General features: G+C 45.1%; 1 protein-coding gene across 1 annotated transcript in view; it reads left to right on the plus strand.

Annotated features, from left to right (window-relative positions):
* The window catches only part of MRPS25 (mitochondrial ribosomal protein S25), a 49,560-nt gene continuing 26,354 nt past the window's right edge, over positions 4,397–27,602 (plus strand). The window contains exon 1 of the mRNA XM_018067066.1: positions 4,397–4,665. Coding sequence (XP_017922555.1) covers positions 4,532–4,665 — 134 coding nt within the window. The 5' untranslated portion in view covers positions 4,397–4,531. The remainder of the gene's footprint in view (positions 4,666–27,602) is intronic.

Consider the following 27,602-nt stretch of genomic DNA (forward strand, 5'->3'; position numbering starts at 1 on the left):
AACGCCACTGTGATAAGACAAGTATATATCACAACCAGATTCAGATACTAGACAGATGTTAGAGTTACCAGATAGGAAAGTTAAGTGATTACTATGGTAGAGAGTCTAGTGGTAAAAGTGAACAGTATGCAAGACGAGATGAGTAATGGAAACAGAGATAAGGAATCTCTGAGAAAGATTGAAAGGAAATGCTAGAAATAAAAAAGCACTAACAAAGAATGCTTCTGATGGGCACATCAGTTGACTGGACACAGCCAAGGGAAGAGTCAGTTGACTGGACACAGCCAAGGAAAGAATCAGTGAGTCTGGAGGTTGGTCATGGAGACTTCCTTTGTTGTTGTTCAGTTGCTATGTTGTGTGACTCTGCGACCCCATGGACTGCTGCGTGCCACGCTTCCCTGTCCTTCCCTATCTCCCAGAGCTTGCTCCAACTCATGTCCATTGAGATGGTGATGCCATCCAACTGTCTCATCCTCTGTCACCCCCTTCTCCTGTCCTCAGTCTCTCCCAGGATCAGGGTCTTTCCCAGTAAGTCAGCTCTCTGCATCATGTGGCCAAAGTATTGGAGCTTTAGCTTTAGCATCAATCCTTCCAATGAATATTCAGGGTTGATTTCTACTGGAGAAAGGATAGGCTACCTGCTCCAGTATTCTTGGGCTTCCCTTGTTGCTTAGCTGGTAAAGAATCCTCCTGCAATGCAGGAGTCCTGGGTTCAATCTCTGGTTGGGAAGATCTGCAGAAGGGAAAGGCTACCCACTCCAGTAGTCTGGCCTGGAGAATTCCATGGACTGTATAGTCCACGGGGTCGCAAAGAGTCAGATTCGACTGAGTGACTTTCTCTTTCACTTTTCCTTTAGGATTGACTGGTTTGATCTCCTTGCGGTCCAGGGGACTCTCAAGAGTCTTCTCCAGCACCACAATTCAAAAGCATCAATTCTTTGGTGCTCAGCCTTCTTATGGTACAACTCTCAGATCTGTACATGACTACTGGAAAAACCATAGCTTTGACTCTATGGACCTTTGTCAGCAAAGTGATGTCTCTGCTTTTCAAAACACTGTATAGGTTTTTCATAGCTTTTCTTCCAAGGAGCAAGTGTCTTTGTATTTCATGACTGCAGTCACCATCCTCAGTGATTTTGGAGCCCAGGAAAATAAAATCTGTCACTATTTCCACTTTTTTCCCATCTATTTGCCATGAAATGATAGGACCAGATGCCAGGATCATAGTTTTTTAATGTTGAGTTTTAAGCCAGCTTTTTCACTCTCCTCTTTCACCCTCATCAAGAGGCTTTTAGTTCCTCTTCACTTTCTACCATTGAAGTATCATCTGCATATCTGAGATTGTTGATATTTCTCCCGGCAATCTTGACTCCAACTTGTGATTCATCCAGCCTGGCATTTTTCACATGACGTACTCTGCATATAAGTTAAACAAGCAAGTTGACTATATACAGCCTTGACATACTCCTTTCCCAGTTTTGAACCAGTTTGTTGTTTTTCTATGTCTGATTCTAACTGCTGTTTTTTATCCTGCATACAGGTTTCTCAGGAGACAGGTAAGGTGGTCTGGTATTCCCAGCTCTCTAAGAATTTTCTACAGTTTTTTATGATCCACACAGTCAAAGGCTTTAACATAGAAAATGAAGCAGAAGTAGAATTTTTTTTGGAATTTCCTTGCTTTTTCTATGATCCAGGGGATGTTGGCAATTTGATGTCTGGTTGCTTGGCCCTTTCTAAATCTAGCTTGTACATATGGAACTTCACAGTTCACATACTACTGAAGTCTAGCTTGGAGGATTTTGAGCATTACCTTGCTAGTATGTGAAATGAGCACACTTGTATGGTAGTTTGAGCATTCTTTGGCATTGCCTTTCTTTGGGATTGGCATGAAAACTGACCTTTTCCAGTCCTGTGGCCACTGCTGCGTTTTCCAAATTTACTGGCAGATTTCCCTACTGAACTTCCCTACTGAAATGCAAATGGGAAAACAACGACAACAATAACAAAAAACCCACAGAACATCCAAGAACGATGGGACACTTTCAGAATACCAGAAGGAGAAAAAAATCAGAATACCAGAAGGAGAAAAAAATGAAAGAGTAAAAATATTTTAAGTAATAACAGCCAAGAATTTTCCAAAATGAATGGCAGTCACCAAACTACAGGTCCAGGAAAGCTCTGAGAACATCAAGCAGGATAAATACCAAAAATATACACTAGGTATATCTTTTTTTTTTTTGCCTAGAAATTTTATTCTGGTGCACTTCACTGGATTGACAAGTACCTTAGATATTTAATTTTGCAATAAATACATACTGTGTTAACCTGCATGTGTCTACACACACACACACACACACACACAGGCCGTATACCTAAATTTGAATTCTACTTGTGTGGGTGATGACAAAGGTGATGATTGTCATAACCTATACACCTAGGTATATCTTATTCAAACTCTATAAATGAAAGGCATAAAGAAAATCTTGAAAGAAACTGCCGGGAGCCAGCGTGAGGAACTCCACCCTTGGCAAAGGTCATGAGGAAGGAGGCTCGGCATTATGCAAAGGCGAGATGGAGCCTCAGGAGACCCCCTGTTCCCGAGCATCTACCCCCCAAACCAGAGTGCCTACTTTACTGTTTTTATGCTCTCACCTATACCTCTGACTTTACGGGGGGCTGACCCCCCACCACCTCTCTCGGAGAAGGAGTTAACTTGCAGCTCCAGTTAATAAAAATTCCTGGGCGTGACAAGAGTGTTTCAACTTACAAACTCCTCTGAAGTTTCTCTAGCCTGCCTGAGCAGGTTCGTCTGGTCACATGTGATTACAGCCTCCCAACCGTGAGAGGCACAAGATGCTTTAAACTTTCTAAATACAGATTCTTTTGAGAACTTAGAAAATTATTAGTAGAGTATAGCGGGTTGATTAGAAATTATATTGGTGAAGGTTTTTTCATTTGTTGAGCCAATATTTGCCGCTAAATCTCCATATTCCCTGCCCTTATAATGAATATAACTAGCATATAGGAGAAATAAGTATTAACCTTTAAGATTAATCATGTTAAACCTTAGGCTAAGTAAATTCCTTTCTTGATTGTAACCCACTACACCTTACCCTATAGGAATGCAACTTTATTTGGAGGGTGGCACCTGGTTTAAGAAAAAATCACCCCTGGAAAAAATAAGTTTTCTGGTTGACTGACCGTTATCAGAAAGGGCCATAAAATGTCAGCAGGCCTCATGGTCAGAAGATGATGTAAAACCCCTAAAACCTTTTGTATAATTTTATATGAAGCACCTGATTTTGACAAGGGCCAGGTCTGCTGACCCCACGTGACTCTGTATTCATCCCTATGTATAACAAAAAGTATATAAGCAACCTGAAAATAAAGAAATCGGATTAGTTTCTGGAAAGACTGATTCCCCCGTGTCGTTCTTTCTTTCCCCTTCTGGCTGAATTCCCATCTGGAGCGTGGATACTCGATTGGTATTCCACGTAAACCAAGTTATTCAGCCTCCTCTTCTCCACTAACATGTCCTACTACACTATCCTTTTCTAATCTCTCTTTATATCTGTAATTAAATAAGTTTTTTCCTAGGACGCCGATTCCGTCTCCCCTTCGAATTACCCTGGATCCACCGGGGCTGAACCCCGGCAAGAAACCAGAAGAAAAAACTGTCTTAGCTATAGTGGAAAAAAGATAGCTGCCTCCTATTTAGAAACCATGCAAGACAGTGGAGTGAAACATTTAAAGTGTTGAAAGTTGCCCCCCACTCCCAACCTGTATTTCTGTATCTGGCAAAACTGTCCCTCAAAAGTAAAGAACTGACATATTCGGATCAATAAGAGTACTTCAGAAAGAGTACTTCTCAGCCACCTTTTGCTTTTCAAGGAATAGAGATCCAGAGCTCTGAAGTGATGGAACCAGGAAGTGGATACATACTCAATTCCTTTTCTCCCCACTTTAGCAAGTCAGTTTTTTGTTTTCTGTTTGTTTGTTTGTTTTTAAGTCAGTGTTAGACATTGCGCAGTTCTTACCCTTCACCGTAAAGCCGGAGTTGAGTGAGGAAAACTGACACACTTGAGGTTGAACAAAAAGTTATTGGGCGCCTTGGTATTGAAACTCAGCTCTGCCGAATTACTTCCTCCTATTAAGTTTGCTGTCCGAATGACCGAGTTTGAGTCTACATAAAATGTTTTCCCTGGGCGGAGGGGAGAAGGACCGAGTCGCAGAGCGTGAAAACCTCAACGTTCCACGAGCTCGGAGGCTGTAGGCAGAGCCGCTGTCTCCTCGCCCACGCCGCCGCCAACTGAGGAGAGCCCCGCCAGCCAGGACTACAAGTCCCAAGCTGCTCCGCGGCGCGCGTGCTGCCCGCCGGGAGCGACCCTCCCTCTCGCGTGAGTCTGCGCGGGAAGTGGAAGCCGGCGCTAAGGCGAGGCGGCCGGCGGGGAGCGGGGGAGCTGTCACCCGTGCTCGCTTCTCCGCGCTGCTGGACTCGTGGCCGGCAGTCCGGTCCCCACTCGCCGCCGCCATGCCCATGAAGGGCCGCTTCCCGATCCGCCGCACCCTGCAGTACCTCAGCCAGGGGGACGTGGTGTTCAAGGACTCGGTGAAGGTTATGACGGTGAACTACAACACGCACGGGGAGCTGGGCGAAGGCGCCAGGTCAGTCCGAGCCGCCGGCTCCCACCAGTCGCCTGCGAGCCCGCTGGAGACCTGGCGCCACTGTCCCCGCCCCACTGCGCGGACGGGCAGCTGCCCCAGGTCCCACAGCAGAAGGGGACCCGGGGCCGGGCTGGGAGAGGGGCGGAGTGGATGGAGCCCAGCCGGGGCCACCGAGCCGCTGGCGTCCCGGCTCTCCTTGCACTCGCGGGCTCCGGGCGAGTTGTTTTTCCTCAGTGTCCCGACTGGGGGGACACCTGTGTCCCAGGGCTGAGGTGGCGGTGCGCTGGGAGAGGTTACCGCCGCTGGCTTTGGTGGAGCCGGCGTGCAGCGCGGTGTCTGAACGCTCCGCGTGCTGTTCACCGCAGTGTTCCTCTCGGCTCAGGGATGAGGGAGCGCGAGACGGTGAGGGACCGGCTCGGCCAGGCACACCCTCCTGAAGGCTGGTGAGGGGCAGCTCCGAAAGTGCTTCCTTCTCCAAGGACTCATCACCGTTGGTTTTTTAAAATTAATTTTGGGGTGTGCTGGTCTTCAGTTGCCGCGGGCGGCGAGGGGCGGGGGAGGAGCTTTCTTGTGTTACCCGAGCAGGGGCTACTCTTTGCGCTGGCTTCTCTGGTTGTGGACCACCGGCTGTGCGCGCCCGGGCTTAGACGCGCTGCAGCGTGTGGGATCTTTGTTCCCGACCAGGGATGGCGCCCGCGCCCCTTGCTCCACCACTGGACCACCAGGAACGTCCATCACCCTTTAAATGAAGGGACTGTCCGTGTCAGCTCTGCAGCCGCCCGTTACCCACTTCGCCCCTGCACCCCCAGCTCCTTGATGCTCTTCAGCCCGCAGCAGAGTCGGGATTCATTGGAAGGAAAGCTTGCAAATGAAAGGTTTGAACTGGACCTTGAGGCAGCGACAGTGCCCTGGGCTTCTCAGGTGTTAGATATAAATTTACCGAGTGCCTGTTCATGCCGCCCCGCGATGTGCTGGGAATGTAATTCCTGATTTTCAGAAACTTTGGGCCTGGGTGTGTGGGATGGATCAGAGTGTGACCGGAGAGCAGCTCCCTGTCGAGGGTGGTCCCCCCCACCCACTCCGGGGGGTTCTTCAGTGCAGGGCTGTTCAGGAGAGCCAGAAGCTACCCCCAAGCTGTGTTTGCCCCCTAGGAACTTGGACCTGCTTGTGTGGGGTCACGTGGTATGAGGACTTCCTGGAAGACTCGGTCATAGGGCTGAATGGGCTCCAGGTCTCCTGCATAACTGACTCTGAATCCTTCCATCCACACCAGGAGTCCCAGGGCAGAGGCCAGACAGGTACAGCGAAGGCGGGACACAGTGTGGATGGACCTGTACTAAAATGAAATACTGCCCTGTCCGAGGGGGTCACTCACTGCTTGGCCACATGTTAGCTAGGTGGGCTCCATGGAGAATCCCTGACTTGTCAAGAAGCCTGAAATTCAGCTTTTTGTGTAAGTCTCTGGTGTTTTAAATGGTCAGCTGGGGACTTCTGGGACTTCCTTAGTAGTCCAGTGGCTAAAACTCAGTACTCCCAATGAAGGGGGCCCAGAGTTCAATCCTTGGCCAGGGAACTAGATCCTGCTTGCTGCAGCTAAGACCCTGGACAGCCAAATAAATAAATATGTGTATTTTTTTAAAAGACCAGTCAGTCAGAATAGACCTGCGCATACTTGCATGCTCAAATATTTTAATACTCTTTAGGTAAACAGGAGCCAAACAGCCTGTGTTCCTAGTGATAAAGGCTTGCCTTGTCTCACTGGTATTGAGGTTTTAGCCTGGCAGACTTGCTCTTTGCAGCCCTACTGGCCTTTGCCCTAGGCACTTCAGCTGTCCCTCTGTTCCAAGTGCCAGTGGCTGGCACAGCGCCCCCCGGGCTAGTGAGTCTCAGGCTGTGCGCTGGGTGTGTGGGGAGCCACCTTGCTCAGTGTCTGAGCTGAGTTCCGCCTCACCTCTGCCAGGTGTTCTTGCCCTTACGATGCAGCGGCAGTAGTAACAGCTGCTGGCGTTTATCAGGTTCTGTGTTCAGCCCGGTGCTGCAGGGTCCAGGTGAATTTGATAATGACTGGAGCCCAATGCTCACGGCCCTGAGTCTGTGGCTTACTGGTCATGTGACCAAGGACATTTTACTTTTCGGAGTTGTTTTTTTTTAAAACATTTGTTTCTTTGGCTGCACTGGGTCTTAGTGGCTGTATGCAGGATCTTCGATCTTTGTTGCAGCATGCGGGATCTTTAGTTGGGGCGTGTGAACTTCCTGGTGGTCCAGTGGCTAAGACTCGGTGCTTCCAATGCAGGGTGCCTGGGTTGGATCCCTGACATGTTTCTTAATGTAAAAACCCCACCCTCTGGGGTTGCTGCCAGCGTTCGAGTATAAGTGCCAGGTGCGAACTGAAGGTACCTTTTGTTATTAACCTCCCCCCATGCTCCAGCAGAGAAGGCGATGGCACCCCACTCCAGTACTCTTGCCTGGAAAATCCCATGGACGGAGGAGTCTGGTGGGCTGCAGTCCATGGGGTCGCTAAGAGTTGGACACGGCTGAGCGACTTCACTTTCACTTTTCACTTTCATGCTTTGGAGAAGGAAATGGCAACCCTCTCCAGTATTCTTGCCTGGAGAATCCTAGGGACAGAGGAGCCTGGTGGGCTGCCGTCTATGGGGTTGCACAGAGTTGGACACGACTGAAGCGACTTAGCAGCAGCAGCATGCTCCAGCAGGAACCGTTACATAGCCCTGTTGAATGTTGTCCTACTAGTTCTAGGTGCGAGAAGCTCGTACACAGGTTTGCCCTGATTTTTTTGTAAACAGTTTTGCTATGTGGCCATCCTCTGCTGTGGGGTGGGAATTGAGGTGAGGGGTCCTGAGTCCGGGAAAGTCCAGTCCTGTGAGCTGTGATGGTCTCCAAAGCTTATTATGCTAGGTAGCACTCTGCTTCCACTTCCTCCCAGAGGCAGCTACTTTTCAACTCTAACCATTTGATTAGCGAAGTGTTTTACCGCCATATAAATGCCATAGTTAGCTCCTCCTTACTTTCTTAGCTTTAGGCTTTATCGATTGACTTGCTACTTTAGAAGGCAAGGATTTAGCTCCCCCTGCAGCACTGCCATTCCCCACCCCAGCACGTGCATGTTGAGTGTGAGTTGGAAAAGACAGAGTGCTTCAGAAAGGAGTTTATTAAGAACAAAGAGCAGAAATAATGAGGACACTGCAGGCACAGAGGGCCGACCCTGACCAACCAGGGCGAGCCAGTGCAGGGTTAGAAGCCAGTTTTTATAGTCTCAAGACAAAGAAAATTCCTGCTGGAAGGGTGACATTAGGTGATTGGTTAGGCTGGGTATTTGTATCTAATGTGGGATCAAGGAGCTGGCCGATTTAGATGGGTTGGATGCTTATGGCAACGGTTACTATGGGCTCAGTCAGTTCCGGAGATGACCAGGGTCGCATCCGTGGCCTTGCTATGGGACTGCACAGTGCATACTACTCGACAGCTCCCTCCGCCTCCCAACAGTCATTGAAGAATTTCGAGTCAATCAGTATTCACTGTTAAGTTACTATGAGTGTGAACACTAGACACAGTTGAGTCAGTATGGTGATTGTTTTTTATTTTTCTTTTGCAGTTTTTTGTTTCCCTAGCTTTGTTAATTGTCATTGCTTTGGTTTTAACTTTGGATTCTGCACCAGTTTTGGACGTCTGCCCAAGCAGATGTCAGACAGTCAGGCTCTCTGTTGCTCCTGTCCTTTTCTTGAGCGTAGACTACAAGCTCCTGTATGGACTGCTTGTCCTGCCTCCACCGTGTTGACATAAACGCTGAGGCGCAGAGCAGTGACTTGCCCGGGCCGGACTGCTGGGACGTGGGAAAGCCAGGCAGGCGCTCTTCTGTGTGCGGCTCACACCGGTCCATGCTCTGGTGTGGGGCAGGGCGGCAGCAGGAAGCAGAGGGTGCATTGAAATTCGGGTCATTTGGGTTGCCTTTAATCAAGGGATGATTTGCAAAGGTGTGGCAAGAGTGGGAAAAGAAACCACAAGGGATGATACGGACCAGGGTTCTTGACTTGCCCCAAGCCGTAGAAGTTGACTAGAGGCCTGACAAGAGATTCAGGCATGGCTTTCCTGGGGCTCTTGTTCCGGCTGCAAGATGGAGCAAAATCAAGTAACAAGTTCCCCTGAGTTGTTTCCCTCTGTGGGGTGACGGTGGTGGTGTGTCCAGGGAGGACTATTTGGGGACTAGACAGGGGAAGAACCAGGCTGCCTCTGGCTTAACTGTTGATGAGAGCAGGGGTCATGTTGCTCCTGCCAAGGAGCCGTTCTGCTCGGATGTGTATTTGTGTCCTCCCCAGGGATGAAGCCTCTAACGTGCTTTCCTGTATTTATTTTTACTGAATTTTATTGGAGTGTAGTTGCTTCACAGTGTTGTGTTAGTTTCTGCGGTGCCGCATGGTGAGTCCGTCGGGCGTGTGTACTCATGTGTCCCCTCCGTCTTAAGCTTCGCACCCAGCCCCGCATCCCACCCCTAGGTCACCCCAGCGCTCAGGGCTGAGCCCCTGTGTTACGCAGCAGCTTCCTGCTCGTCATGTTTCACCCGTGGCAGTGTATAAGGTCAGCGCTAGTCCTTCACTTTGCCCCATCTCCTTCTCAGCGTGTGTCCACAAGTCCGCTCTCCACGTCTGAGCCTATATTCCGGCCCTGCAGTAGGTTCGTTGGTCCCATTTTTGTAGATTCCAAATATATACATTAATATATGCTATTTCTAACCTCACTCTGTGGAACAGGCTCTGGGTTAAGCATTATTTCAGCTGACTCAAAATTTGATACTTTTTATGGCTGAGTACTGTTACAGTGTATAAATGTACCACTTGTCTTTATCCATTCATCCCTCGTGGACATCCAGGTTGCTTCCATGTTCTGCTGCTGCTGCTAAGTCGCTTCAGTCGTGTCGGACTCTGTGCGACCCCATCCCTGGGATTCTCTAGGCAAGAACACTGGAGTGGGTTGCCATTTCCTTCTCCAAGGCATGAAAGTGAAAAGTGAAAGTGAAGTCGCTCAGTCGTGTCCGACTCTTAGCAACCCCATGGACTGCAGCCCACCAGGCTCCTCCGTCCGTGGGATTTTCCAGGCAAGAGTACTGGAGTGGGGAGCCATTGCCTCCTCCTTCCATGTCTTAGCCATTGTAAATAGTGCTGCAGTGAACATGGGGGTACCTGTGTCTTTTTTTAGAATTAATTTAATATTTTTGGCCACACGGAGTCTTTGTTGTGTGTGCAGGCTTCATCCAGTTGGCAGTGAGTGGGGCCAGTCTTTGTTGCTCTGCGTGGACTTGTCATTTCGGTGGCGTCTCTTGTGGGGCAGAGGCTCCAGGCGCACAGGCTCAGCAGCTGCGGCTCACTACTCTAGAGCTAGGGCTCAGTGGTGGTGGCTCATGGGCCTCGTTGCTCCAAATCATGTGGGCTCTTCCCCAGCCAGGGATCAAACCTGTGTTGCCTGCATTGGCAGGCAGTTTCTTATCCCCTGTACCACCAGGAAAGTTCCACGTGTGTCTTTTTGAATTATGTTTTTGGCAGGGTATGTGCCAAGTAGTGGGATTGCTGAAACATATGGTAGTCTTATTTCTATTGTCTTAAGACATCTCCTTAGACACTAATGATGTCCTTAGACACTGATGAAATCATTGCAGATGGTGACTACAGCCATGAATTTAAAGGTGCTTGCTCCTTGGAAGAAAAGCTATGACCAGCCTAGACAACATATTAAAAAGCAGAGACATTATTTGCCAACAAAGGTCCATCTAGTCAAGGCTATGGTTTTCCAATAGTCATGTATGGATGGGAGAGTTGGACCATAAAGAAAGCTGAGTGCCAAAGAATTGATGCTTTTGAACTGTGGTATTGGGGAAGACTCTTGACAGTCCGTTGAACTGCAAGGAGATGCAACCAGTCTGTCCTAAAGGAGATCAGTCCTGGGTGTTCATTGGAAGGACTGATGCTGAAGCTGAAACTCCAATACTTTGCCCACCTGATGCAAAGAGCTGACTCATTTGAAAAGACCCTGATGCTGGGAAAGATTAAGGGCAGGAGGAGAAGGCGACGACAAAGGGTGAGATAGTTGGAAGGCATCACCGACTCAATAGACATGAGTTTGAGCAAGCTCCGAGAGTTGGTGATGGACAGGGAGGCCTGGCGTGCTGCAGTCCATGGGGTCGCAAAGAGTCAGACACGACTGAGCAACTGAACTGAAGGCATCGCCATACTCTTCACAGTGGCTGTACCGGTTTATATTCCCACCAACAGTGTAAGAGGTACCCTTTTCTCCACTCTTAGCATTTATTGTTTGTAGATTTTTTTGAAGATGGCCGTTCTGACCTGTGTGATTTGAAGATGGGCATTCTGACCTGTGTGAGGTGATATACTTCGTATAGTTTTGATTTGTATTTCTCTAATAATGAGTGGTGTTGAGCATCTTTTCATGTGTTTGATTATGATCTGTATGTCTTTTTTGGAGAGAAGTCTACATAAAGGTCTTCCAGCCATTATTTAATTGAATTGTTTGTGTTTTTTGACATTGTGCTCTGAGCTGTTTGTATATTTTGAAAATTAACTTTTGTCACCTGCTTTGCAAATATTGTCTCACATTCTGCGGGTTGTCTTTTTGTTTTGTTTGTGGTTTCTTTTGCTTTGCAAAAGCTTTTACATTTAATTAGGTTCTGATTGTTTTTATATTCGTTATTTTAGAAGGTGGGTCAAAATTTTTTTATTTCCATTTTTAAAATAATTTTTCTTTGCATTTTAAAAATTTAATTTTAGTTGGAGTATAGTTGTGTTACAATGTTGTGTTGGTTTCTGCACACAATGAGTCACCCATAAGTGTGTATATATATATATATCCCCTGCCTCTTGAACCTCTCTGTCACCCCCATCCCACCCCTCCAGGTCCCCAGAGGCACCCAACCGAGTTCTCCGTGCTACACAGCAGCTTCACACTGCTCTACACATGATAGCATGTGTCCTTCTGTGCATCTTCCAGTTCGTCCCATCCTTTCCCTGCTGTGTCTGCAAGTCTCTTCTCCAAGTCTGTGTCCATGTTCCTGCTCTGCAGATGGGTTCAGCAGGACCCTTTTTCTGGATTCCATATATATGTGTTAATATATGATATTTGTTTTTCTCTTTCTGACTTACTTCACTCTGCATAAGAGGCTCTAGGTTCATCCACCTCCCTGAACCTAACTCAGCCTCTGTCCTTTTTATGGCTGAGTAATATTCCATTGTATATATGTACCACGACTTCTTTATCTGTTCATCTGTCCACAGACATCTAAGTTGCTTACGTGTCCTGGCTGTCACAAATAGTGCTGCAGTGAACATTGGGGTACATGTGCTGTTTAAATTATGGTTTTCTCAAGGTAGATGCCCAGTAGTGAGACTGCTGGGGATGGTATTTTTTTTTTTAATTGGAGGATAATTGCTTTACAATGCTGTGTTGGTTTCTGCCATACATCAACATGAATCCGCCATAGGTATGCATACGTGCCCTCCCTCTCGAACCTCCTTGGCACCTCCCACACCATCCCACCCCTCTAGGTTGTCAGAAAACACCAGGCTGGTTTCCACGGCTCATGTAGCAAATTCCCATGGCTATGTATTTTGCTCATGTATTTCAATTCTACTCTTTTAGTTCATCCCAGCCTCTCCTTTCCCCACTGTGTCCAGAAGATTGTGCTCTATGTCTGCGTCTGTATTACTGACCTGCTAATGGGTTCATATCTACCATTTAAAGAATCCATGCGTGTGCATAAAGATATCTGTTTTCTGACATCACTTTGTTTAACAGGCTTTAGGATCATATGCCTCACTAGATCTGACTCTTATTCCTTCCTTCGCATGGCTGAGTACTATTCCACAGTATATATGTACCACCAACTCAATGGACATGAGTTTGAGCAAGCTCCAGGAAGTTGGTGATGGACAGGGACGCCTGCGTGCTGTAGTTCATGGGGTCACAAAGAGTCCGACATGACTGAGCAACTGAACTGATATGTGTACCACAACGTCTTTATCCATTCATCTGTGGGTGAGCATCTAGGTTGCTTCCACGTCCTGGCTATCGGAAATACTGCTGCAGTGAACTTTGGGGATACACGTGTCTTTTTGAATTACGGTTTTCTCAGGGTCTGTGCCCTGTAATGGCATTGTGTATAACATAGTAGTCTATCCCTACTTTTTAAAGGAATATCCATACTTTTGTCCATAGTGGCTGTATTAGTTTGCATTCCCACCAACAGTGCAAGAGGGTTCCCTTTTCTCCACACCCTCTCCAGCATTTATTCTTTGTAGAATTTTTGATGATGGCCGTTCTGGCTTTGTGAGATGATATCTCATTGAAGTTTTCGTTTGAGTTTCTGTAATAGTGAGCGATGTTGAGCATCTTTTCTTGTGTTTGTTGCCCATCTGTATGTTTCCTTTGAAGAGTTCTCTGTTCATGTCTGCCCATTTTTTGATTGGATGTCTTTTTTGAAATTGAGCTCCTTGAGCTGTTTGTATTAATATATCTTGAAGATAAATAATCCTTTCTCAGTTACTGCATTTGCAAATATTGTCTCCCATTCTGATGGCTGTCTTTTCATTTCGTTTATGGTTTCTTTTGCTCTGCAAAAGTGTTTAAGTTTAATTAGGTCCCATTTGTATATTTTTGGATTTATATTCATTATTTAGAAGGTGCATTCAAAAATTTTATTTTTAATCGAGCTACCAGGGAAGCCCTAATAATTTTTTAGGGGTATTTAATGTTGATGTTTAGTTAGAGTGTAAGTGCTCTCCAGTATTGTGTTGGTTTCTTCCATACCACAGTATGAATCAGGCGTCAGTATACATGTATCCTCTTCCCGCTGAAACTCTGCCTGCCCTGCCCTCCTCATACCCGTCCAGTCTGTCTAGGGCGTCACAGAGCACCGGGCTGAGCTCCTTGTGTTATGCATCAGCTTCCCACTAGCTTGGTTGTTTTACACATGGTTTTATATACATTTCTGTGCTGCTCTTTGAGTTTGTCCCACCCTTTCTTTCTCCAGCTGTGTCCACAAATCCATTCTTCACATCTGTGTCTGTATTCCTGCTCTGCAGATGGGTTCATCAGGACCATTTTTCTAAATTCGATACATGTGTGTCAATATACAGCATTTCATTTTCTCTTTCTGTCTTGCTTCACTCTGCAAAACAGGCTCTGGGTTCACCCACCTGACTAAAACTGATTCAAATCCATTCCATTTCATTGCTGAGTAATTTCCATTCTGTGTATTTAGCACGGCTTGTCTATCCATTCATCTGTCAACAGACATCTAGGGTGCTTCCATGTCCTCAACACTGTACATGGTGCTGCAGTGAGCACTGGGGTACACGTGTCGTTTTGAATTACGGTTTTCAGACTGTACGCCCAGTAGTGGGATTACAGGGTCATACGGTATTTTTATCCCTAGGTTTTAGGGAATCTCCATACTGTTATCCTTAGTGACTGTTTCAGCCTACATTCCCATGAAGGGTGCAAGAGGGTTCCCGTCTTTCCACACTTTCTGCAGCTTTTATTGTTTGTAGAATTTTTGATGATGGCCAATCTAACCTTGTCAGGTGATATCTCATTGAAGTTTTCATTTGCATTTCTCTAATAATGGGTGATGTTGAGCATCACTTCATGTGTTTGTTGCCCATCAGTATATCTTCTTTGGGGGAGTGTGTGTTTAGGTGTTCTGCTTGTTTTTTGTTTTTTTTTTTAAATGGAGTGGCTTTTTAAATTTTTTAAATTGAGCTCCATGAGCTGTTTGTATATTTTGAAGGTTAAGCCTGTGTCAGTTGCTTAGTTTTCAAAGATTGTCTCCTATTCTGAGGGTTGTCTTTTTGTTTGTGATTTCCTTTGCTGAGCAAAAGCTTTTAAGATTAAATATGTCTGAATTGTTTATTTTTTAAGTATATTCATTATTTTAGAAGATAGATCAAAAATTGTTATTTTTTTCATAATTTTTTCTCATTTTTTAATTGGGGTATAATTGCTGTACATGTTGTGTTGGTTTCTGCCATACAACAACATGAGTGAGCCCTAAATATACATATATCGCCCCCCGTCTGAATCTCCCCGTCCCCACCAGCCTAGATCATGACAGCCCAGCAGGCTGAGCCTCCGGGGTTATTCAGTAACTTCCCCCTACCTACGCTCTTTAACATGGTAGTGTCTATGTTTCCTTGCTGTTCTCGATGTTTCCCACCCTGTCCTTGCCCTGATGTGTCCAAAAGTCCATTCTCTACCTTTGGGTCTGTATTCCTGCCCTGCATATAAGTTCATCAGAGCCGTTTTCGTAGACTCCATATAGATGCGTTAATATGTTGTTTGTTTTTCTGACTTCACTTTGTATAACAGGCTCTAGGTTCACCTGCCTCCCTGGAACTGACTCGTTTTTCCCTTTTATGACTCAGTACTATTCCGTGGTATATATGTAGCACATCTTCTTTATCCGTCCATTTGTCCAGACGTAACTAGTTTGCTTCCATGTCCTGGCTATTATAAGTAGTGCTGCAGTGAACACTGAGGTACCTGTGTCTTTTGAAAAATGTTTTCTCAATTTTATGCTCAGTAGTTGTATTGTAGGCATAGTAGGTGGGTGATGTTGATCATCTTTCCATGTGTTGGTCGGTCATCTGTATGTCTTTGCAGAGCCGTTCATTAAATCTTCCCCCAACTTTGATTAGTTTGTCTTTTTTCTTGAGACTGAGCTCCATGAGCTGTTACTGTGTTTTGGAGATTAATCCTGTGTCAGTTAGCTTTGAAGTATTGTCTCCTGTTCTGAGGGTGGTCTTTTTGTTTGTGCTTTCCATTGCTGTGCAAGAGCTTTTAAGTTTAATTAGGTCCCATTTGTTTATTTTTGTTTTAATAGTCATTATTTAGAAGGTGCCTTCAAATTCTCTATTCCGTTTTAAACTTTTTTGTGTGGTATTTGAAGTTGATTTTTGATTGGAGCGTGATGGCTTTGCAGTGTCACGTGGGTTTCTTCCATGTAACAGCATGATCCGGTCATAAGCATAGACACATCCTTTCCCCCCTGTGCCTCTCTCCCTGCCGCCTCCGCCAGCCCAGTCTCTAAGCTGTCGCAGAGCAGGCTGAGCTCTCTGGTCTGCACCATCTTCCTACTGGTTGTTCGACACCTGCGGATGGGTATGCTTGTCTGCTGCTCTTTCAGTAGGTCCCACCCTTCCCTTCCCCCACTGTGTCCACAAATCCACCCTCTGCCTCTACCTCGCTATTGCATCTTTCCAGACCCCATACATGTGCCTGGATATACAATATTTGTTTTTCTCTTACTGACTTCCTTCACTCTCTATAAAAGGCTCTAGGTTCACCCGATACCTTAGCACTGACTAAAATTCGTTTCTTTTTATGGCTGAGTAATATTCCATTGGATATGTATAGCACAACTTTATCCATTCATCCTTTGGCAGACGTCTAGATTGCTTCCATGTCCAGCTATCGTAAATGGTTCTCCAAAGAACAGCGGGATCATGTGTCTTTTTTTTTTTTTTTAATTCTAAGCATTTATTTTAGATTAAAACATACACTGTATATTTTCCCCTTGTTTTTATCTAGGTAAGAAACATTTATTTCAAGATAACTTTTCTATGAAATTTTGGTGTTAAATACTTATAAATCTATCTAGATAGTACAAAATTCTGTATTATTAATCACACAGGTACCAATAAAAATAATAGGGAACAGTGAGGTTAAAATTGATAAACCAGGATTAAGAGAAAAACTATTAATAAAATTCACCCCTTTCTTTTTTTTTTTAAAGGAGAAAAAAATTTTAATTTCATACATACAGGAGTCACATAACAATATGAGACTCAAAGAAGTGACCAGGGGTTTTCTTGGTGGCTCAGTATCAATGTAATGTCCTTCCAGTGCATATTCAGGGTTTATTAACTTTAGGATTGACTCGTGTAGTTTTGAATTATGGTTTTGTCAGGGTATATGCCCAGTGGACTTGCTGGGTCATGTGGTATTTTTATCCTCTTTTTCTTTAAGGACTCTCCATACTTATCCCCATAGTGGGTGTATCACTTTACTTTTCCACCAGGAGTGCACCAGGGTTCCTTTTTCTATACACCCTCTCCAGCATTTACTGTTTGTAGAATTTTTGTTGATGGCCATCCTGACCTTGTATGGTAATAAGCTCACTGAAGTTTTCATTTGCATTTCTCTAATAATGACTAACGCTGAACGAGACTTCATGTGTTGGTTGCCCATCTGTATGTCTTTGGAGAGATGTCCATTTAGGTATTCTGCATGTGTTTTGAATGGATTTTTGTTGTTTGTTTGTTGACATTGAGCTCCAGAAACTGTACTTTAGAAGGTAATCGGATGTCGGTTGCGTCCTTTAAAATATTGTATCTGATTCTGAGTGTGTTGTCTTTACCATTTTGTGTGTAGCTTCCTTTGTTGGGCGAAACCTTTTAATTGGGTTCAAGTTTTTTATTTTCGGGTTTATTTTCATTATTTTAGAAAATGTGTCAAAAACTGTTATTTTTTTATTATTCATAATTATTTCATTCTTTAACTGGAGTATGTTTGCTTTACAAGTATGTGTTGGTTTTTGCCATACAAAGTGTCAGTCAACCATATGTGTACATAGACCCCCTCCATCCTAACCTCCGTCCCTCCAACCCCCACCCCTCTGGGTCATCACAGCTCACCAGGATAAGCTCCCTGTTACGCGTAACTGTGCATCACTATGCATTTTACACATGGTCATGTCTGTACTTCCATGCTGCTCTCTCAATTTGTCCCACCCAGTCCGTCCTCTGCGGAGTCCACAAGCCCCTCCTCTACTTCCGGGTCTGTATTCCTGCCCTGAAAATCGGTTCATCAATACCAGTTTCCTAGATACCATATAGACGCACCAAATACAATATTTGTTTTCCTGACTTCTTCACTCTGTCTGAGAGGCTCTAGGTTCAGCCACGTCCCTGGAACTGAATCAAATGCGTTCCTTATGGCTGAGTAGTATCCCATGGGGGGCTTCCCTTGTGGCTCAGCTGGTGAAGAATCCGTCTGTAGTGCGGGAGACCAGGGTTCGGTCCCTGGGTTGGAAAGATCCCCTGGAGAAGGGAAAGGCTACCCACTCCAGTATTCTGGCCTGGAGAATTCCATGGACTGTATAGTCCATGGGGTCGCAAAGAGTCGGACGTGATTGAGTGACTTCCACTTTCACTATCCCATGGTATGTATATGTGTAGCACAACTTCTTTATCTGTTCATGTGTTGACATACATCTAGGTTGCTTCCATGTCCTGTTTATTGGAAATACTGTTCCACAGATAATTGGGATACAGGTGTCTTTCTGAATTATTGTTTTCTCAGGGTATATGCCCAGTAGTGGGATTACTTGGTCCTATGGTAGTTTTATCCCTACCTGTTTTAAGGAGTGTCCATGCCATTGTTCATGATGGCTGTATCAGTTTACATTCTCACCCACAGTGCAAGGGTGTTCCTTTTCTCTGCACCCTCTCCAGCATTTATTCTTTGTCGAATTTTTGGTTGTGGCCTTTCTGATCCTATGAAGTGATACCTTATTGAGGTTTTCATTTGCATTTCTCTAATAGTGAGCGATGTTGATCATATTTTCATGTGTTTGTTGGTTATCTGTATCTCTTCTTCAAAGAGGTGTCCATTTAGTCTTCCCCCTTTTTTTTGTATTAGATTGCCTTTTTTTCTTGAGCTGACTGTGGTTCAGACAATGAACTCCTTACTGCAAAATTCAGACTTAAATTGAAGAAGCTAGGGAAAACCACTAGGCCTTTCAGGTATGACCTAAGTCAAATCTCTTATGATGATGAAAGTAACAGATTCAAAGGACTGGATCTGATAAACACAGTGCCTGAAGGACTATAGGTAGAGGTTCTTAACATTGTACAGGAGGCAGTGATCAAAAATGCAAAAAAGCGAAATGTTTGTCTGAGGAGGCCTTACAAATAGCTGAGAACAGAAGAGAAGCAAGAGAGAAAAGGAAGGATATACCCATCTGAATACAGAGTTCCGAAGAATAGCAAGGAGAGATAAGAAAGCCTTCTCAAGAGAAGAGTGCAGAGAAATAGAGGAAAACAATAGAACGGGAAAGACTAGAGATCTCGAAGAAAGTTAATCTGGTGTCAGTTTCCTTGTTTCAGATATTGTCCCCCGTCCTGAGTGTTGTCTTTTCATGTTGTCTGGAGTTTCCTTCGTTGTGCAGAAGGTTTTAAGAATGTTCCAGGTACTTATTTTTGCTTTTATATTCATCATTTTTGAATGTGGGTCAAGATTTTTAATTTTTTTCTTAATTAAAAATTTCTTTCAACGGAAGCAAACTTCCTTTATGATGTTGTGTTGGTTTCATCATACAACAACCGAGCCAGCCGTAAATGCACATATATCGCATCCTTCTGGAAGCGCGTCTGCCCTCCCCCGTCTAGGTCGTCACGGCTCCCCAGGCTGCCTTCCCCGTGTTATGCGGCAGCTTCCCAGTAAGCGTGCATCTTCATGTGGTAATGTTCCTATCTTGGTGCTGCTCTCTCAATCCGTCCCACCTTGTCCTCCCCCCCCGTTGACCACAAGTCCACTGTCCCTCTGGGTGTCTATTCCTGCCCTGCTAATGGGTTCATCAACACATTTGTCTAGATTCCCATGTATATCAATATGTGATATTTGTTTTTCTGAATTCATTCTGTATAAGAGACTCTAGGTTCATCCACCACCCTCGGAACTTACTCAGATGCCTTCCTTTGTACGGCTGAGTAATATTCCATGGCATAAATGTAAGACAGCCTCTCCCTCCCTTCCTCTGTGGACGGGCATCTGTGTTGCTTCCGTGTCCTGGCATCATGAACAGTGCAGCAGTGCACTGTGGGGCACATGTCTGTTTTACTTATGATTTTTTAGGGTAGATGCCCAGTAGTGGGATTACTGACTCATGTGGTCATATTTGGCAACCCACTCTGGTGTTCGTGCCTGGAGAACCCCATGGACAGAGGAGTCAGGCCGTCCACAGTCCGTGGGGTCGCAAAGAGTTGGACATGACTGAGCGACTAACACTACATATGGTCATATGATGCCTAGTTTAACAGATCTCCATACTGTTGTCCACAGTTGCTATATCAGTTTACATTCCCGGTAATAGTCCAAGAGGCACGCATTTCCCCACACCTTCTCCAATATTTATTGATAGAATCTTTGATACTAGCCATTCTGGCCCGTGTGAGGTAGCGCCTCATTGAGGTTCTCATTTGTGTTTCTCTCTCAATCAGTGATGTTGATCATATTTTCGTGTGTTTGCTGGCCAAGAGTATGTATTCTTTGGAGAGATGTCTATTTAGGTCTTCCAGGTACTTTTTGATCAGATTGTTTGTTATTTTTGAAGTTAAGCTCCATGAGCTTTTTGTATAATTTGGAGCTTAATTGTTCATCGGTTGCTGTTTTTGCAAACGTTGTCTCCCATTCTGTGGATTGTTTTTTCGTTTTGTTTGTGGTTTCTTGGCTGCGCCAAAGCTTTTCAGTTTAAATATGTCCTAATTGTTTATTTTTGTTTCTATATTCATTATTTTCAAAGGTGGATCAAGCTTTTTTTATTTTTTAAATACTTTAGTTTTTAAAATCAAAATGTTTCTTCTTTTTCTGACTGTTTTTGTTAACTGCTTTGGGGTGTTGTGTTGGTTTCTGCCATGAAACAGTGAATCAGACAGAATTATACGTACATCCCTTCCCTCTTGAATGTCCCTCCAACCTGCCCCATCTGCCGCCGCCCGCAGCCCGCCCCCCTGGGTCATCGCAGAGCGTAGGCTGACGTCCCTGTGCTGCGCAGAGCTTCCCACCAGCTGTCCGTCTCACCACGGTAGCGTATGTGTCTCCGTGCTCCTCTCTCAGTTCCTCCCACCCTGTGCTTCCTGCGCTGTGTCTACAAGTCCATTCTTCACCTCAGGTCCCAATTCCCACCCTGCAGACGGGTTCATCGGTACCATTTTTCTGGATTCTGTACATATATATGCGTTAATATATGATACTTGTTTTTCTGACCGACTTTACTCTGTATCAGAGGCTCTAGGTTCATATACCTATCTAGAACTGACTCAGATTTGTTCCTTTTTATGGCTGAGTAATATTCCTTTCTATATATGTACCACAACTTTTTAATCCATTCGTCTGTTGACAGATATCTAGGTTGATTGCATATCCTATCAGAAAAAGCAGAGCTGATAGCCAGGATAGTGACCGTCCATTGCACTGAAATAGTGCAACGAACGCTGGAGTTTAAGAGTTTTTTCTAATTACTGGTTTCTTGGGTGTATGCTCAGTAGTGGAATGATGGGGTATATGGCGTTTTTGTTTTTTTTTCCCCCTTGTTTTTTAAGTCTCCATGCTGTTCTCTATTGTGGCCATATCAGTTTGCATTTTCACCAGCGGTGTGAGAGGGTCCTCTCCTCCTCACCCTCTTCTGAACTTTCTGTCTGTAGACTTCTTCTGATGATGGCCTTCCTGGCCCACGTGTGACTCTCCGTTGCTGTCCTCGTTGGCGTCTCCCTGACAGTGAGCGACGCGGGGCATCTTTTATGTGTGTGTTGGCCATCTGTGTTCACAAAGGTGGATCCAAAACTTTTATTTTAACTTTTTAATCAGTGGTTACCAATGACTTTTGATTGGAGGATAGTCCGTTACCATGCTGTGCTGTGTCTTCCATGCAGCAGCCCGACTCAGCTGTGAACATACACGCGTCGTCTCCTCTTTAATCTCTCTCCCCGCCCCCTGTCCAATCTGGAGTAGCCATCATATGCTTACCTTTGAACTGTTCTAGCCAAAAAGGCACAAATTTTACCAAAAGGTTTACAAAAGAAAAAAAGGCCTAAAGGAGACTACAACTCTCGCTCCTAAGGAACCGAGGATGGGGCGGGACCAGGTTGGCTCTGGTTTTACTGTTGGCTGGACAGCAGGGGGTGGGGCCCCTCCCCGCTCCCAAGGAGCCGTTGTGCTTGGATATGCAGTTTTGTTAATCTTGGGGTTAAAGTCTAACCTGTTGTTCTATTTTATTTTTATTGGAATGGAACTGCTTTGCCGAGTTGTTAGTTTCCGCTGTCCAGCATCGTGGCTCCTTTACGTGTGTTCATGTATCCTCTTCCTCTTGAGCCTGCCGCCCCCCGGATGTCACCTGTCTAGGTCCTCACAGAGCCCCCGCCTGTGCTGCCCAGCAGCTTCCCGCCGGCGACCCGCTTCCCGCCGGTGAAGTGAGCGTGTCAGGGCTGGTCTCTCAGTTCATACCTTCTCTTTCCACAAGGCCTTCTCTGTGTCTGTGTCTCTATTCACGCCCCGGAGTAGGTGCACCGCACCATTTTTCTACAGTCTCTGTATGTGTGTTCGTATATGATACTTGTTTTTCTCCTTCTGACTTCCTTCAGTCTGTAAAACAAGCTCTAGGCTCATCCGCCTCAGTTCAGCGGACCCAGAGTCGTGCCTCTTCCCGGCTGAGTGATACCGCCGTTGTGTGTGTGTGTGATATCCTCTTGACCCATTCGTTCATCTGTTGGTAGACATCTGGGTTGCTTCCGTGGCCCAGCTATTATGAAGAGCGCTGCAGTGAACGTGGGGGCACAAGTGTCTGTTGTCGGTTTTGGTTTGTTTGATGTTTCGGCCTGTGCTGGGCTCTCGGGGCGGCGCCCGGGCTTCTCACTGCAGTGGCTCTCTTGTGGAGCGCAGGCTCCCGGGCTCAGGTCGGGAGTGTGGCACCAGCTGTGGATGCCCTGCAGCACGTGGGATCTTCTCAGATCAGGGATTGAACCTGTTTCCCTTGCATTGGCAGATGGATTCTTACCCACTGTACCATCGGGGAAATTCCTCCATGTGTCTTCCTGAGTTATGGATTTCCCAGGGTATATGCCCAGAAGTCAGAGAAAGCAATGGCACCCCACTCCAGTACTCTTGCCTGGAGAATCCCAGGGACGGTGGAGCCTGGAAGGCTGCAGTCCATGGGGTCGCTAAGAGTCGGACACGGCTGAGCGACTTCACTTTCACGTTTCACTTTCAAGCATTGGAGAAGGCAGTGGCAACCCACTCCAGTGTTCTTGCCTGGAGAATCCCAGGGACGGGGGAGCCTGGTGGGCTGCTGTCTGTGGGGTCGCACAGAGTCGGACACGCCTGAAGCGCCTTAGCAGCAGCAGCATGCCCAGTAGTGGGATTGGGGTCATGTGGTGGTTCTCTGTTTCGTTTTTTGAAGAACCTCCATCCGTTCTCTGTGGTGGCTGTACCAATTTATGTTTTCACCAGCAGTGTTAGAGGGTTCCCTTTTCTCTGTACTCTCTCCTCCACTTATTGTTTGTGGATTTTTTGATGATGGCCTTTCTGACTGGTGTGACACGACACCTCATAGTTTCCATTTGCATTTCTCTAAGAATGAGCGATGCTGAGCAGCTTTCCACGTGTTTGTTGGTTATCTGTGTGTCTTCTTTGAGAGATGTCTATTTTCAGTTCAGTTCAGTCGCTCAGTCGTGTCTGACTCTGCGACCCCATGAATCGCAGCACGCCAGGCCTCCCTGTCCATCACCAGCTCCCGGAGTTCACTCAGACTCACGTCCATCGAGTCCGTGATGCCATCCAGCCATCTCATCCTCTGTCGTCCCCTTCTCCTCCTGCCCCCAATCCCTCCCAGCATCAGGGTCTTTTCCAATGAGTCAACTCTTTGCATGAGGTGGCCAAAGTACTGGAGCTTCAGCTTTAGCATCATTCCTTCCAGAGAAATCCCAGGGCTGATCTCCTTCAGAATGGACTGGTTGGATCTGCTTGCAGTCCAAGGGACTCTCAAGAGTCTTCTCCAGCACCACAGTTCAAAAGCATCAATTCTTCGGCTCTCAGCTTTCTTCACAGTCCAACTCTCACATCCATACATGACCACAGGAAAAACCATAGCCTTGACTAGACGGACCTTAGTCGGCAAAGTAATGTCTCTGCTTTTGAATATGCTATCTAGGTTGGTCATAACTTTTCTTCCAAGGAGTAAGCATCTTTTAATTTCATGGCTGCAATCACCATCTGCAGTGATTTTGGAGCCCCCCTAAAATAAAGTCTGACACCGTCTCCACTGTTTCCCCATCTATTTCCCATGAAGTGATGGGACCAGATGCCATGATCTTCGTTTTCTGAATGTTGAGTTTTAAGCCAACTTTTTCACTCTCCTCTTTCACTTTCATCAAGAGGCTTTTTAGCTCCTCTTCACTTTCTGCCATAAGAGTGGTGTCATCTGCATACCTGAGGTGGTTGATATTTCTCCCGGCAGTCTTGATTCCAGCTTGTGCTTCTTCCAGCCCAGCGTGTCTCGGGATGCACTCTGCGCATCTCTGCCTGCTTTTGGATTGGTTATTTTTTGATGTTGAGCTTCATGCGCTGTTTGTATATTTTGTCAGTTGCTTTGTTTCAAATATCGTCTCTTATTTTGAGGGTGGTTTTTTCTTTTTGTTTGTGGTTGCCTTTGCTGTGCAAAATCTTTTTAAGTCCCATTTGTTTATTTTTTGTTTTTACATTCATTATTTTAGACAGTGTATCAAAATTTTTAATATTTATTTTGTAAGAATTTTTTTGCATTTTTAAAAGTTTTTTGCATTTTAGTGTTTACTAATATTTTTATTTGGCGTATAATTGCTTTTCAATGTTGTGTTTCTGCTATACCACAGCGTGAGTCAGCAGTAAGTGTACATATAGTGAACCCTCCTCTTGAACCTCCCTCCCACCACGAACCTGCATCCCATCCTCTAGGCTTCACGGAGCAGCAGGTGAGCGCCCTGTGTTGCACAGTGCTTCCCCACTAGCTCTATTTCAGGTGGTTACATAGACATTTCACTGTTGCTCTCAGTTCCATTCACCCTCTTCTTTCCCCTCTGTGTCCACAAGTCTGTTTTCTGCGTCTCTATTCCTGCCCTGCAAATAGGTACCATTTTTCTAGATCCATATGTATGCATTAATATACAATATTTATTTTTCTTTGACTTATTTCACTCTGTATAACAGACTCTAGATTCATCCACCTCACTTCAGCTGACTCTGATTCATTCCTTTTTATGACCAAGTAATAATCCGTTACATATATGTAGCATCATACCTTTCTCCATTCATCTGTTGATGGATATCTAGGTTGCGTCCATGTCTTGGCTATTTTAAATAGTGCTGCAATGAATATTGGGGTAGCTGTGTGTTTTTGAATTATGGTTTTCTCAGCATATATGCCCAGTGTATTGCTGGGTCGAATGGTAGTTTTATCCCTAATTTTTTATTTTTTATAGTTTTATTTATTTATTATTATTTTTAAAGTATAAATTTATTTGTTTTAATTGGAGGCTAATTACTTTACAGTATTGTATTGGTTTTGCCATCCATCAACATGAATCCGCCGTGGGTGTACAAAAATGAATCTCTATACTGTTCTCCACAGTGGCTGTATCAGTTTGCATTCCCACCAACAGCGTAAGAGGGTTCCTTTTTCTCCACATCCTCTCCAGCATTTATTGTTTGTAGATTTTTTTTTTGGATGATGGCCGTTTGATTATTGAGACATGATGCTTCATTGAAGTGAATTTCCCTAACAGTGAACGGTGTTGAGCATCTTTTCATGTGTCTGTTGGCGGTCTTTATGCCTTCTTTGGAGAAATGTCTTTGTTTAGGTCTTCTGCTGATTTTTTTTTTGGTGTGTGTGTGTCCCTAAATAATTTAATGTGGTAATAACAGGAAACAAACAACAGATTGGGCCTCTTTAGCAAAACACAATTGAAAAATGAAGATTGCCAGAAATTACCCACAGTGCAGTCTTCATAAAGTTTCAGAGGAAATTATCTGACAGAATTAAGTACAAAGTCAGCTATAAGGAATTTATCCTTTTGGTGGCTAATGTTGAAAATATTATTTACATCAGCAGGCAACATAAGCTGGCAATACACAAGAAATTTTCTAAATCTTATGGATGTGGTTCTGCCCCTAAATCTGGCTGATGATGCCATATCTCTTATGAAGCTGTATTATTTTTAATTTTTAATTGGAGGATAATTTCTTTAGAATGTTGTGTTGGTTTCGGCCATGCAGCAGCGTGAATCAGCTGTGAGTATGCCCGCTCCCTCTGGACCCCCCTTTCACCAGCCCCCATCCCGCCGCGCTGGGTTTTCATGCAGCGCTGGAGCGAGCTCAGGTGTCACACGCAGCTCCCCGCTGGCTGTTTTCCACATGATACTGTGTTTCGGTGCTGCCCTCTCAGTTCATCCCGACCTCTCCTTCCCCCGCTGTGTCTCGAGGCTGTTGCCTATGTCTGCATCTCTATTCCTGTCCTGAAAATAGGCTCATCAGTACCATTTTTCTCGATTCCATTTATATACATCTATATACGATATTTGTTTTTTCTCTTCTTGACTTACTTCACTCTGTATAAAAGCCTCTCGGTTCATCCACCTTAGTTCTACTGACTGGAATCCATTCCTTTTTATGGCTGAGTAATATTCCATTTTAAATATGTACCATCGCTTCCTTATTCTGTCGATTGACATCTAGGCATCTTGCATGTCCTGACTACTGTGAACAGTGCTGCAGTGAACCTTTGGGTATATATGTGTTCTTGAATTGTGATTTTCTCAGGGTATGTGCCCAGTAGTGGGTTGCTGGGTTACATGGGAATTTTACTCCTGGTTTTTTAAGAAATCTCCATACTGTTCTCCCTTGTGACTGTGTAATTTACCTCCCTACCAGCTGTGCAAGAGGATTTCCTCTTTTCCAAACCCTCACCAGCATTTATTATTTGTAGGTTTTTTGATGGTGGCCATTCTGAATGGTTTGAGGTGATATCTCAGTGTGGCTTTGATTTGCATTTCTCTAAGAATGAGCACTGTTGAGCTTTTTTTCATGTGCTTGTTGACCACCTGTATATCTTCTTTGGAGAAACATCTGTTTAGGTCTTCTGCCTGTTTTTTGATTGGGTTGTTTCCTTTTCTGATATTGAGCTGCACAAACTGCTTTTATATTTTGGAGATTAATTGTTTGTTAGTTGCTTCACTTGCAATTATATTCTCCCATTCTGAGGGTTATCTTTTTGTTTTGCTCATGGTTTCTTATACTGTGCAGAAAGCTTTACGTTTATTTAGGTCCCATTTGTTTATTTGGTTTTTATATTCACTATTTTACAAATTTGGTCAAAATTTTTTATTTTACTGTAAGTTTTTAATTAATATACTATTTTCTTTTAAAAAAAAAAAATCTTAACTGTGCAGTGTCTTACTTGTAGCATATGAGATCTTTAGTTGTGACATTTGAAATCTCTTGTAGTTGGAGCATGGAAACCCTTGGTTCCACCATGTGGGATCCAGTTCCCCGACCAGGGAGTGAACCTGGGCCCCCGGCCTTGGAGTGTGGAGTCTGAGTCGTGTCCAGCGGATCCCACCAGAGACGTGCCTGTTTCTCTGTGTTTAGAGTGTGACGTCCGGCCCTGTTGGTCCCAGGTCTCCTTGGACTGAAGAATCTTAGTCTCAGGTTTACAACAGTAGGGAAGACAACAGAGTATCCGAGGAAATAAGGCCTAAATAAGTGTGACGGAAGAGAAGAGTTAACAAGGAAATAAAAACCTCCAAAGTTTTTTACACTTTGTGGAATCCAGGAGAAACCATTTTTCGGTGTCCCTGCCCATAGTGAATACCAAGGTTTGGTGGTTAATTGTCTGCTGAAGCCAAGTGGCTTGTCAGCTTTCCTCGATGTTGGTTTCTTTTTATTCTTTTAGCTCATTTAGTTGTCTTTGGCTGTGCAGGGTCTTCACTGCTGCGCGTGGCTTTCTCTGCTTGGGGGGGCAGGGCGACTGTGTTGAGGCGCTCAGGCCTCTCCTGTGGCGGCTTTTCTTGTGGCGGAGCTCAGGCTTTGGGCGCGAGGGCCTGGTGGAG

This window comes from Capra hircus, chromosome 22 (assembly GCF_001704415.2).
Source record: "Capra hircus breed San Clemente chromosome 22, ASM170441v1, whole genome shotgun sequence".
NCBI classification, from domain to species: Eukaryota; Metazoa; Chordata; class Mammalia; order Artiodactyla; family Bovidae; genus Capra; species Capra hircus.